The sequence below is a fragment of the Dromiciops gliroides genome, chromosome 4 (assembly GCF_019393635.1).
Source record: "Dromiciops gliroides isolate mDroGli1 chromosome 4, mDroGli1.pri, whole genome shotgun sequence".
Lineage (NCBI taxonomy): Eukaryota > Metazoa > Chordata > Mammalia > Microbiotheria > Microbiotheriidae > Dromiciops > Dromiciops gliroides.
Window position 1 is genome coordinate 336329765 of NC_057864.1, and position 14122 is coordinate 336343886.

At 37.6% G+C, this 14122-nt stretch overlaps 1 protein-coding gene across 1 annotated transcript in view; it reads left to right on the forward strand.

The window, feature by feature from the left end:
• CRYBG1 (crystallin beta-gamma domain containing 1) overlaps positions 1 to 14122 on the forward strand; it is a 93336-nt gene that overhangs the window by 20847 nt on the left and 58367 nt on the right. The window contains exons 5-11 of the mRNA XM_044000699.1: positions 1700 to 1865; positions 3459 to 3598; positions 8986 to 9112; positions 10728 to 10763; positions 11951 to 12105; positions 12880 to 13006; positions 13103 to 13248. Coding sequence (XP_043856634.1) covers positions 1700 to 1865; positions 3459 to 3598; positions 8986 to 9112; positions 10728 to 10763; positions 11951 to 12105; positions 12880 to 13006; positions 13103 to 13248 — 897 coding nt within the window. The remainder of the gene's footprint in view (positions 1 to 1699; positions 1866 to 3458; positions 3599 to 8985; positions 9113 to 10727; positions 10764 to 11950; positions 12106 to 12879; positions 13007 to 13102; positions 13249 to 14122) is intronic.

Consider the following 14122-nt stretch of genomic DNA (forward strand, 5'->3'; position numbering starts at 1 on the left):
CTTGTTCTGCTCATTTCCCTTTGCATCAGTTCATATAAGTCTTCCCAGGTTCCTCCAAAACCATCCCTTTCAGCATTTTTTTTACAGCATAGTAGTTTTCTGTTGCATTCCTATATCAGAAATTGTTCAGCCATTCCCCAGTTGATGGGCAACCCTATAGTTTCCAATCTTTGTTATTACAAAAAGGGCTGCTATAAATATTTTTCTACATATAAGTCATTTTTCCTTCTTATTTGATCTTTTTTTTTTTTTTTTTAGTGAGGCAATTGGGGTTAAATGACTTGCCCAGGGTCACACAGCTAGTAAGTGTTAAGTGTCTGAGGCCAGATTTGAACTCAGGTACTCCTGACTCTAGGGCCAGTGCTTTATCCACTGCGCCACCTAGCTGCCCCATTTCTTATTTGATCTTTCGAGGGGGTATAGACCTAGTAAGGTTATCAGTAGGTTGAAGGGTTTGCACAGTTTAATAACTTTTGGGCATGATTCTAAATTGCTTTCCAGAATGGCCAGACCTGATCACAACTCTGCCAGAAGTCCATTAATATACCTGTTTTCTCACATCCCTTCCAGCATTTATCATTTTCCTTTTTTTGTCAATGTTGCCAGTTTAATGGATGTGAATTAGAATTTATGTGAATTATAGTTTAAACATAACTCGTTTAAGGAAAAGCATTGTTGTCCTGTGTCCCTTATTTAAGACAATAAAAACATGTCTAATCACACAGCTAACTACAAGTTTGCAATAACTATGTTCTAAATTAAGTTTTTTAAATTATTTTTAATATAATTCACATTCTTTGTTTTCCCTTTTTAGCTGCCAGTAGTGTTTCCATGTGTTTCTACAGAAAACATCACCAGCATTTCATTTAGCAGGGTCACTTAGTGTTTCAGCTAGAAATTAATCAGACTGGATTTTCTCGGTGTTTATAAACTAAATGGGAATGTTTCTGAAAAGTGGAAACACCAGAGCCCAACATGTATTATATACACTCGTAAAAATATATGCATATACACAAAAGAAGAAAAAGAGCACAGAAAAGATAGCTTTGTTTGGCTCCCTGTTAACTGCAGATGTGTATTATCTGGCTCATTTGCAGTGAATTAGTAACTTTACAGTGTTCTCACAATAACCTTAGTCAGCCAATCAGCAAGCCATTTATGAAAATGAAGCAGCTACCTATTATACTCCAAAAACTGTCTTAGGTTTTGGATATACAAAGGCAAAAATGAAAGTTTTTGTTCTCAAGGAACTTACATCCTTTAAGGGTATCCTAATGCACCCCAAGTTCCTGAAGCACATTTAGAATCACCAGGAATTAAGTTTTAGCATCAGCTAAATTTTTGGTGTCATATACAGGAATGCATCTTTTGTTTAGCTTTGTTCTTTTATTTCTTCAGTCTTCCAGAGAAAACTTCCTCTGTCTATTCAGATCAGCAAATGTTCTGTTATTTATACATTTATGGAGTTTTTGAAGGACCCTCTGAGGTCAGTGACTTCTCTGGGGTCACCCAGCCAAGACATGAACCCAAGACCAAGGCCAGCCTTCTGCCCACTCTATTATACTGCCTACTCAGCTGTAAATATTATACTATTCTAATTATTCAAAAGATGGTATCAATGTGTGCTATAAATGCCAGTCTTCCATTACCTAATACATTCCTTTGGGATAACAGAGAGAGTTCTGTCTTTCTTCTTTAGCTGGATTTTGTACGAGAAACCAAATTTTGAAGGGAACTCAGTTCCTCTCGAAGAGGGAGAATTGGAGCTATGTGATCCCTGGGGAATGGAAGATATTTCAGCAGAAAGTGAAGAGAACAAATCTGCTAAGCCCCTGGTGATTGGTTCAATTAGACATGTGATTAAGGTAAGTTAGAGTAAAAATCCAATTTTAAAGAAAATTTCCATTTTAATATTAGTAATTCACATTTACGCAGTCCCTTAAGATTTATATGGCAATTTGTATACAACTACCCTGTGGGATAGGCAGTGCCAGAATTATTCCCATTTTACAGGTTAGGAGACCGAGGGTCAGAGAATTTAAGTGATTTGCCCAAGGTTACCCAACTATAACATGTTAGAGCCTGAATTCAAAGCCAGTTTTTTTTTTTACACCTCCAATTCTAATACATTGTCTGCTACTTTATGTTCTATCTGGCATAAAATTGAATGATGAAGTTCTGGGTTATTTTTCTCCCTTCCTCCCTCCCTCCCTTCTTCCTTTTGCAGTTGGAGTTAAGTGATTTGCCCAGGGTCACATAGCTAGTAAGTATCTAAGGCCAGATTTGAATTCAGGTGCTCCTAACTCTAGGACACAGGTGCTCTATCCATTGTGCCACCAAACTGCCCTTGCTTTGGATTATTCTTGTATGTAATTTTTTAATCAGATATGTGTACATTCCAATTACTTGTTTAAGGAAAATGAAGGGAATGTTTCCATTTCTATTCCAAGTTAATAGACTTTTTTTTTTTACTAATATAATTCTTACCAGTGATCAGTTTATTTTTTGCAAAATCACTTTGTCTTTTTCCACAAAAACAAGATTTTATTGTTTTTTATCCATGTGCTACTTGAACTTTGGCTACCTCTGGTATTAAGAATGTCAAACATATGTGATCCAAAAATCAAATTGCTAATTCAGATTTAAGATTTCCTGTGAATTTAAATCTGAGTTTTCAATACTACTTTAGAGATTAAAAGAAAGAAAGAAAAAAAAAATGGGGCAGTTAGGTGGCACAGTGTATAGAGCACCGGCCTTGAAGTCAGAAGGACCTGAGTTCAAATTTGGCCTCAGACACTTGATACTTACTAGCTGTGTGACCCTGGGCAAATCACTTAATCCCAATTGCCTCATTAAAAAAAAGAAAGATTGAGTGAAAGTTCTTGCTCTTCCTTAGAATTAACCTTAGAATTTATTACAGTTTTAATATCTCATCACTACATCAGCACATATATGTTCTTACCAGTATAGGTTCTAGTAGATTCTTTATCTTCTAAAAAAGTGTCTCATTTAGAAAAATAAAAATTCCAATTCTCGTTGACAGATGTTTTATGAGTCTCTTGGAGGATACTTTTGTAGGCAGAGGGCATGTGATTTCTAAGGAGCAAAGAAATGGGTGTCTTGGTGAAAGGAAAGCCCCCTTAATGTGGGTTCCTTATTCTTCCCTTCCCATAATCCCAGTAGAATACAGCCCTGAAAAATCTGACCTGCCTCCCTGAGGTGTATATGGTATCTTTAACATGTAAGGGAAGCAGTTGCTCAGGCTCCATTGATGCAAAAATACTAACTGCAGCTTGAATATAGCATTGAAAACAAGAGGGTGAAAGCTGCAAATGCTTGCTGGAAGTTCATGTATGTTTAAAAAACCTTATTTTAATTAGTTGCTATCTTTTAAAAATGAATTTATGCTACAGTTAGACAGCATAATTATGATTACATATGAATATATATTTTTCTAGGATTACAGAATTAGTCAAATTGACTTGTTTACTGAACCAGAAGGGTTGGGACTTGTAAATTCCTACTTTGATGACACTGAAGAAATGCAGATGTATGGTGTAATGCAGAAGACATGTTCCATTAAAGTGCATTGGGGCACGTAAGTATTTAACTTTAAGTGCATTCATGATTAAAAGTGATTTGTTTGTGTGTCTGTGTTTTGAAAGGAACATGGGTGAAGATGTAACAAAAATTTCTGATTTGAATTCCCCTTTATTTTAAGAATTGTTATTGATTGAAGTTGTTATTTGAGAAGATAGAAAATTCAGGGAAATCTGTTATATAGTGCTCATAAAATATCACAGTTTATGTATAAGCCTCTTTTCTTTTTTTTTTTTTTTTTAGGGAGGCAATTGGGGTTAAGTGATTTGCCCAGGGTCACACAGCTAGTAAGTGTTAAGTGTCTGAGGCCGAATTTGAACTCAGGTACTCCTGACTCCAGGGCCCATGCTCTATCCACTGCGCCACCTAGCTGCCCCCAAGCCTCTTTTATTAACGTAATATATTGGAGGAGAAAAAAACTGTTTGCCTCAGTTTTCTAATCTGTAAAATGAGGTGGAGAAGAAAATGGCAAATCACTCTAGTATTTTCCACTAAGAAAACTCCAAATGGGGTCATAAAGAATTGGACACAACTGAAAAATGACTCAACAACTCAGAATGAGGAAGACCTGAATTCAGATTCTGCCTTTAACATGTACTAGCTTTGTGACCCTGAGTACCATGTGACCTCAGTCACCAAGCCTTTCCCTAAGATTGTGAGCTACAGAGCATTGGGGATTTATATTCAAACAGGGAGTTTTCTTCACCAAAAATTCTCTGCACCAACAGGATCACTTGTATGGATCCAAAAAAAAAAAGTGATTTACTATGGCAGGAATTGAATTTTTTTAATAAAACTCAAATAAAACTTGGCCCTTAGCTTTAAGAAGTTTATAACATGGTAGGTAGTTAACTTTATATAAGACATCTAGGTGGTACAGATACTTACTAGCTGTGTAACCTTGGGCAAGTCATTTAACCTCTGCCTCAGTTTCCTCAACTGTAAAATTGGGATCATAAGAGCATCTACCTCCCAGGATTGTTGTGAAAATCAAATGAGAGATTTGTAAAGCACCTATCACAGTGCCTGGCACGTAGTAGGTGCTATGTAAATGCTAACTATTGTATCTGTAGCAGCAGCAGCAGCAGTTGTAGTAGGGAGTATAATAATCTCCAACATACAAGGGCAACACTCAGCACACCTTTGTTCTGGACATAGGGTTACCTCTCTCACATATAACTACTTAATAATGCCCTAAGGCAGTTTCTACTTCTTTCTAATACTTTGTTGTATCTGTTATGAAACCTTGAGAGAACCCTAGTCAGCGCTTTGACCAATTGAAGCTTTTTGGCTCTCACTGACAGGTAAATAGAGTTGAAGGTATTCATTCCCTTCCTTGCTTCCTCCCTCCCTCCCCCAACTAATGGGACTCTCTTTACTCTGGTACTTTACTCTGTAAAAGTTGGAGGGAGTTGCCTTGAGCACTGAGAGGTTAAGTGTCTTACCCAGGAGTCACACAGCCAGTCTGAGCCAGGTCTTCCTGGGTCCAAAGCCATTGCTTTGCCATTCATAAGTATGTCCCCAACTGTACCAAATCTCCCCTTACTCTAGCAAATCGCTAAGGAAAATCTAGATGCCTTTAGATATTGACAGTTTAGTAGACATGTTCATTCTGATTTTTGACTTTGAGTGACCTTGCCTGATGAGAAGGCCCCTTTGTTGTTGGAGATATTATGTTAGCTACCATTAAGAGATCATTTTCCAAGGTTTGATATTCCTAGAGGAGTCTTTTAAGAAATAAAGTTATTAATAGTCTAGTCCAGTTGGCTGGGAGAAATTACAACTTACTCAATTTCCATTTTATTTACAATTGAATGTAGGTTTAGAAAAAAAAGAAAACTTTTATGCTAAGTCCATATCTTACTAGCCTATCCACCTGAGGTGGCAGCATGCCAGTAAGTGGGTAAAGATCCCTTTTTTATGTATAGGACGATTGCTATAAGAATTAGAAGGGAACTTTAAATTTCTCTAGTCCAACCCCCTTATTTTACAGAAAAGGAAACTGAGGCCAGGAGAGGTGGAGTCACTTGTCCAAGTACAGATGGATAGAGTGGGAAGACCAGCTCCCTTGATTTCCCTGATTGTCACTTTTGCAATGCTCTGTGTTACACTGCCCCTATAAATCTATCCAGCAAGATGGGAGATACTCTGTATAAATTTTAATTATTTTATCTTGTAAAAATTATTTATTTTAGAGAAATTTTTAATATGATCTCACGACATTTGGTCGCCTCTGCATTGGATTATATGAGGCATGAGTATGATTGAGTTGATTTTTAATGTGCCTGATCCTTTGTATCCAAGTAGGGTTTTGTGCCCTTTGGAGTCACCACTGTTCTGAATCTTTTTGGAACTATTCCTCTTCTGGAATTGCCCCCTGGGCCTAAACCACATTCTCTTGAATAATCTCATTGGAAGCAAATCCTTTTTATCTATGGGTGGGTTAATTTTTTTGAAAATAGCCAAAGGTCATTTAGAGACAAAACTGGTGAATAAGATAACTGGCCAAGCTTAGGCGGTCTTATTTTCAGTTAAAATTAAAAATGAAGGATAACTATAAAAGAGTGAGATTGTTTTTCTTGTCCAAACAAACGACCGTGAAGGTCATTTGTAAAGAGGGGCTTCAAATATGTCTTTACTCACATGGAATCACCATTTGGAAGAAGTGAATTGACTCTTAAATTGGCAAAACCCATTTGGGTAGAGAAGCTCTGATACATTATTGTTGCTACTGCCTCTGTTTAAAGCTTGTTTATAGGTATATCTTATATTATTAGGTAGTCAAAAATAAGGCCTCTAGGACAGAGATAGGGAGTGGACCTGGAATTTCTTTGGTATAGAGAATGCCCAGGTAACAAAACCAATGCAGGTTGACACTTAGCCTGCAATTTATAGTCCTGGGGCGTTGCCTGCAACACTGTGATGAGAAAGTGACTTCCCCAGGTTCACCGAGTCTGTGTTTATCAGAGACAAGACTTGAACCCAGACCTTTTTCCTGGCTCCCTTGACATCCCTCTCTCCACCATATAGCACTGCCTCTCTTAACTGTACCCCAAAACAGTACATCATGAGACTAATTAAAAAGAATACCAATAGGATACTTGTTTTTCCCCTGCTTGGGTTGTGATTAACAAATCGTGTCAGAACAGAATTCAAGAAAAGTGAATCATGCTTAAAACATCAGTTTTCAGATTCCAAAATCCACCCATGGTTGGACTTATGTCTAAAAATGTCTTTTTGCATTAGCACCTAGCAAGTTTTGGTGAGAAGGTTCTCAAATGCACCAAGAAGACATTTTGGAAAAAAACCAAAAAAGTCTTTTCAGACACTGGATTAATTTTGAATAACACGATTCCTAATGATTTCTGCTCCCCTTCCATTTGTTTGTTATTTCTGAGTGTGGAGCTCCCCAGTGAGTGCAGATGTACAAATGAGTAGCTGCTGTGTAATTTCTAGAAGAGCCTGGGGCATTGGGAGGCTGGGGTTTGCTTGGGGGGGGGGGGCACCAGCCAGGATGTGGCTTCCTGCTGCAGGCCCACTCTGCATCTGCTACTTCATAGTAACTGTTGCTTTCTTGACTTTTGCATTGAAACCATCAGCCTCATCAGAAATTAAAAATACACAGCGTTGCCCTTGAAATTTGACGTGGGAAGAAAAGAGTTCCCTAGGAGTAAAAATCTAGGAGTTACTCATTCATAGGTTATGCAGAGAAATTGGCCATGCTATTTCTGATGAATTTGTTAGAACCGATTGTATTCAACCAGACACGTCATTCTAGCGGTGATGGTGGGATGCTTCTATATCATTAAGATCTCTTGTAGTTTGACAACAATTTCTGGGGCACTAAAAGCATGACTTTTGCGCTAATGACAAGATAATGTAAGTTGCGGTTACAACTTTAAATCTTGTCCTTCCTGAGGTAGAGCAGAGCTAACAAAACTTAAGGAAACTTCAAGGAACTCCACCCTTGGACTATTTTTTCTTGTAGTTTAGGTGTGTACCTTTTAAATTGATTTTGTTAAAATAGCCTTATAGACAGAGGATTAGAGAAACAGTATTTCAAAGTGGGGGCTAGGGGAAACTAGGTGGCACAGTGGATAAAGCACCGATCCTAGATTCAGGAGGACCTGAATTCAAATCTGGCCTCAAACACTTACTAGCTTTGTGACCCTGGGCAAGTCACTTAATCCTCATTGCTCTGTCAAAAAAAAACAAAAACCAAAAAAAAAAAAAATTAAAAAAAACCAACAACAAATTGGGGGCTCTTTAGAATTTCTACTACTTCCCCCCCTTTCTTCCTATCACTTCCAACATTTCTTCCCTCCTTCCCAACCCCCACCCCATTTCCTTCTTTTACTGACACCACTTCAGTGGGATTCTGGTTGCAAGTCCTTGAATTAATAACAAGTTACTGAGTCACCAAAATGTATGTTGACAAAAGCAGCTAGGAAAAAAAAAATGCCCTTGGGCTTTTGGCAGTGGAAAAGAAGACTGGAAAGGGGGAAGGACACAAACTATTTTATGGCCAAAAGTATTTACTTTAAAATAATTTCCTGTTAGTGCAACCTACCAGGAAAAAAAATATCATTGACGGTTTATCATTAGTGAATTGATCATTCATCACCTGTTGGGCGGAGGTAGGTAAATGATTGCCATACAGTCTGGTATTTTTTTTTTTTAGAAGTCATCGGGGAAATTGGGTGAGCCCACAGTGCATTCTCCTAATTCTAAGTAGATATTACCAGATGTGATATGTGTGTGTGTGTGTGTGTGTGTGTGTGTGTGTGTGTGTGCTCGAGCGCGCGCATTAATCAAGGGCTCTAAAGCAGAGGCCTTAGATCTTAAAGTTTTGAAAATAATATTTTGGTATAATCGATTTCCTTTGCAATTCTGTAGATTTTATTTTATGTGTTCAAAACAAAATTTTGAGAGGAGTTATATAGGATTTGTTTGACTGCCTAATGGGTCTATGACACAGGAAAAGTTAATAAGTCTTGATCTCAGTGATAATGGAAGTTCTGTAATGCCTCGTTTCTATGGCAACCTGGACTTTTCAAAACATTAGCTAGAATCCAGAAGTTAACAACAAAAGGCATCTGAGCAGTCAAAAAATAGGCGTCTGAGACTCCTCACACAGAGGCCTTCCATTTGACTTTGTTTAGAGCAGGTGTTAACCAACATTGGTAGAGGAAGTTCTTCATCAAAAGCTCCCTCTGCTATTGAAATCACAGGTCTGATTAAAAAAAAATCTAAACTAGCTACATTGAGTTTCTTTTTCTTTCTTTAGATGGGCACCTAACTAAGCCTTGTTTTTCCAAGAGAGACTGCATATTCAAATATCTATGAATTCTAATTTCTGTCATTTTGCGGGGGGTGCTTATTTAGATGGCTGGTTTATGAAGAACCTGGTTTTCAGGGTATCCCTTTTGTCCTTGAGCCTGGTGAATATCCTGATTTATCCTTCTGGGACACAGAAGAAGCATACATTGGATCAATGAGGCCCCTGAAAATGGTAAACTGATAGTATTACATGGGATAGGATTCCTTTGGCAGATTTGCCAAACATGACATGACTGTAAAAGTAACAGAAAAAATTTTTTAAAAGAGATATACTGGACAAAATTCATGCATACAAATAAACATTGACCTTCAAAGCAGTCATCTTGGAAAGCTATATACGTATTCTGGTGATGTGACAATTGCTCAAAATCTTTGTGAAAATAATCTTTTGGGGAGCAGCCAAGTAGGGAGGCGGATAGAGCACTGGCCCTGGAGTCAAAAGGACCTGAGTTCAAATCTGGCCTCAGTCACTTAAAATCTGTGTGACCTTGGGGGAGTCACAACCCTAATTACCTTCAAAAAAAGAAAAAAGAAACCAATCTTTTGGAATTGCTTTCAAAGACAGTTTGAGCCCCACACCCACACATTACCTTATTTCTTCTTACCTTTAACCAAAAGTATTATTACACAGCTTGACTCAATCATATTATTCCTCAAACTTGGCTCCAAATGACATTTGGCTCTTTTCAAGTCCATTCTCAAAGGCATTGTGGAAATTTACAAGTCTGTGGGTGCTTCAAGTTCTGAATATAGTTCCCAAGTCCCAAATATTTAAAAAATATTTGAGAGCAACTATAGTATCATCACAATAAGCTTACAGCTGCCTTCTCAGGGGAATTCTTTGAAAGAGACAGCACCTGATTGAGGATATGAGCATGTTTTTTTAAAAAATCAATCATGTTGGGGGCAGCTAGGTGGCACAGTGGATAAAGCACTGGCCCTGGATTCAGGAGTACCTGAGTTCAAATCCGGCCTCAGACACTTGACACTCACTAGCTGTGTGACCCTGGGCAAGTCACTTAACCCCCATTGCCTCCCCCCCCCAAATCAATCATGTTGCTTAATAATCACTCCTCATATTTTGCATTTGAGCCCCAGTTAACTGTATCCATCCTTCCTTCCTTCCCTCCTCCCTCTTTCTATCTGTCTCTCTGCCCGTCTTCCTTTTTCTTTCTTTCTGCTACAGGGTATGTCCCAAAACTTTTCGTTTTAAACTTTAGCAGTTTAAAACTGAACTAAGGTTGTTGGGACACCCTATACTTTTAAGAATACCATAGACTTTCTATTTGATTGAAATTTGGTACTTGGTTAACCTTCATTCTAGAATCATACAACACTGTAGCTGGAAGAGACTTTAGAGATTACCTCATTCAGCTACCTCCATTTATAGCTAGAGCTGAGGTCAGATCTTTGGTCTCCTTGACTTCCAGACTGGTGTTCTTTGTCCTACATGATACTGTCTTGAATGTTTTACTTGTTGGATTTATTCTCCAGAATGTTTTCAGTTGTCCTTTTATGAGTGTCCAGCAATATGTCATCCATTCAACCATTGTAGAAGGATCAAATCTCTCTCAGTGGTTGGTTTATGGTACCATTTTGATGGGGGTGGGGCAGGGGAGGGGATTGGTTACCCTGACTTATATACACTTGGGGACAATTCTCAAAACTACACTGCTTTTGTCATAGTTGGGACTCAAGTCCAAGTTTTCTGATTCGTAAGTCCATTGATTAAGTCCATTTTGCCACACTGCTCCTAAAAGAATGATGAATCTTTGCCTCTTTTTCAGGGTGGTCGCAAAGTTGAATTCCCAGCAGATCCAAAGGTAAAAAAAAAAAAAAGTTATACATTCCATTACCCCCTTTGGGGTGGGGGGAGGGGCAGGAATAGCGGAGTAGCTTTGGGTCTATGATTTATCAACAAAGGGCACTCCTAGAATGGAAACCGCTTACTCTGTTGCAGATTGGCCACTCATCTGTAAAATATTTTTACCTGGGGACACTGAGAGGTTAAGTGACTTTTCCCAAGGTTGGTCATAAAGTCAGGAAGTATCCAACGTGGGGCTTGAGGGCAGCTAGGTGGCACAGTGGATAAAGCACCAGCCCTGGAGTCAGGAGGACCTGAGTTCAAATCCAGCCTCAGACACTTGACACTTACTAACTGTGTGACCCTGGGGAAGTCACTTAACCCTCATTGCCCCACCCAAAAAAAAAAAAAAGAAAAAAGTGGGGCTTGAGCTCAGGTCAATAATAATAGCTAACATTTATATAGAGCTTACTATGTGCTAGGCATTGTGCTAAGAACTTTACAATATAATCCCATTTGTTGCTCACAACCACCCCGTGATATAGGTGCTATCATTATGCCTATTTTATAGTTGTGGAAGCTGAGGCAGGAAAAGGTTAAGTGACTTGCCCAGAGTCATACAGCTAATAAGTGTCTGAGATTTGAATTCAGGTCTTCTGAACTCCCAGCCCTGTGTTCTATCCACTGCACCACTTAGTTACTTATAGGGAATTGGTGAGGGGTCACATAGATGGAAGTGTCAGAGGTGAACATCCTGTCTCTCAAATTGGCTGTTTATCTACTATGCCCCAGCTGCCTCTCACAGTGAGAATGCCATATTTGAATTAACTTTTTAAAATTATATTTCCCCCCAATTATATGTAAAAACAATTTTAAACTCGAGTTAATTTCATAAACTTAATAAAGTATGACAAAAGGCATTTAATTTGGTTTTCATAGGTACAAACACCTTTAAACTGGCTGGTTTTTTTTGTGTTTTTTTTTGTTTTTGGTAGGGCAGTGAGGGTTAAGTGACTTGCCCAAGGTCACACAGCTAGTAAGTATCAAGTGTCTGAGGCCGGATTTGAACTTAGGTCCTCCTGAATCCAGGGCTGGTGCTTTATCCATTGCGCCACCTAGCTGCCCCTAAACTGGCTATTTTAATATTGAGCAGTCTGGCCCATATGTATTCTTACCAATTAATGGAATGTTTCATTTCTACTACAGGTCATTCTTTATGAAAAGCCTTTTTTTGAAGGAAAATGTATGGAACTAGAAACAGAAATTTGTAATTTCATCATAGAAGGAGATGAAACAGAAGACGCTGGAGAAGATAATTTGCCATTGAAATCAGTAGGGTCTATAAAAGTTCTAGGAGGCATGTAAGTGGAAAGAAGTCATTAGTATCATTTTTTCATAATAAATTAATATGACATTGTCCTTTGTATGCAAAAGTGGTGCTTGAGACAGTTTAGTGGGTTTGTGCCCTTGACTATCTACTCTCTTTTCCCATTTGCTTTGCTGCCAGCGGCACAAATCTGAGAGATGGCTATTGGGCTGTGAGAGCAGGGGTTGGAATGTGTTTTGAAACAAAGAGCAAAACAACAGTCACTGCCCTATTACAAAATCAAATTTGGCTCCTTGGCTTAATTAGTACCATACTCCAACCAAATTATGAGTGGACAAAAGGGAAGGAAGATTTTCTTCTTCTTACATTGTTTCTGGATTATTACAGATTGTTTTCCCTATTTGGTGTTAAATCATATGATTGCATCTTCCATTGTTTATAAATAGGATCCCAAGTAGCTTATTTTTATTGACTTTTTCAAGAACTCTATGTTACGAAATTGTTTTTCCTTCTTGACTTGATATAGAGCTCTTTTCACTTAGTTCTTGTTAAATGCATACATCTCACTGGCTTATAGCTCCCTCAAGGAAATCATGACACATATTTCTATGGGTGGTTGTTAAATCTTCTTTCATTTTAGAGCGGAAGACCCATAGCTGCAACTCATGAATCTGTTTTTATTTTGTAGTTTTTATTAGTTGTTGAAAATGAATAAAAATTGGGGAAAATAATTAAAATTATTTTTATGTTATTGAAAATGGAATACAAATTTGGAAAAACTATCTAAAACTTGGATTTTCTCTCATAGTTGGGTTGCTTTTGAGAAACCGGGATTTACAGGACATCAGTATTTGCTAGAAGAAGGTGAATACAAGGAATGGCAAGATTGGGGTGGCTATGATGGAGAACTGAAGTCTTTACGGCCTATATTAGGTGTAAGTACAAAGAAAGACTGATAGTACTTGAATACTCATTAAATTATGAATATGTCTTTTAATCTTTTGCTTATTCTTTTTTTTTTTTTAAAACAGGATTTTTCAAATGCTCACATGATAATGTATAGTGAAAGAAACTTTGGAACCAAAGGTTCAAATATTGATGTATTAGGAATTGTTGCCAATTTAAAGGATACTGGATATGGAGTGAAGACACAGTCTATTAATGTTTTAAGTGGAGTGTAAGTAAAATATCTGTATTTTAAAAAATTATTATTTTAATGAAATATTTTATCATGTTTAATGATTTTATCCCTTATCTCTTACTTGAAAACTTTGGTTCCATGATCTCCCTAACATGATTAGAACACATCCTTCATTATGGGTGGTTCTTTTAAAACAGTTTAGAGAAGGAAACAAGCATTTTCATAATGTAGTACAATAAAAAAGATGATTGCACATGAAACTGCAAATCTATTATGTACAACTTGCCAATCCTTTTAAATATACAACAAAGTTATCATATAAATTTCTTTTTTTCCTTGCTTTTTTCCTTCTCTCCCTTATCCTCTACCCTAGAGATGACCACTATTAGAAATATATATATATATATATATATATGCATGTATGTATGTAATATTATTCTTTACATGCTTTTATTTATCAGTTCTTTCTCTGGATGCAGATAGTATCTTCATATATCCTTTATAGTTAATTGTGGGTGATTCTTATTCATGTTTTGTTTTGCTTTGTAAATTCCCCATAGAGCATCTACCCAAAATGCCCGAAGCTTCCCTCTGGTTCTTTTACTATTTATTTCATGGATACCAGAGTGACATTTGGTTTGTCTTCCTTTTGTCCTTCACTCTTGAAACACATTCGACCTATTTCTTTGTCCTCAAGTGTGCTCTCCGTGTTACTTCTTGCACAATAAATCTTTGGTAGTAGCCTGAAACCTACTTAGGTTCTCCATGCCTCTTTCCATTGCCCTTTGGGTCACCTGCAAATTTGGTTCTTTTGAGATCATGGTGTTCCAGGATTCAAATCCAAATAGCATCCCTTGGATAATGCTAGTGTTTAAAAAATGGGCATTGAAGGTGCTGTGTTCTTTGTAGA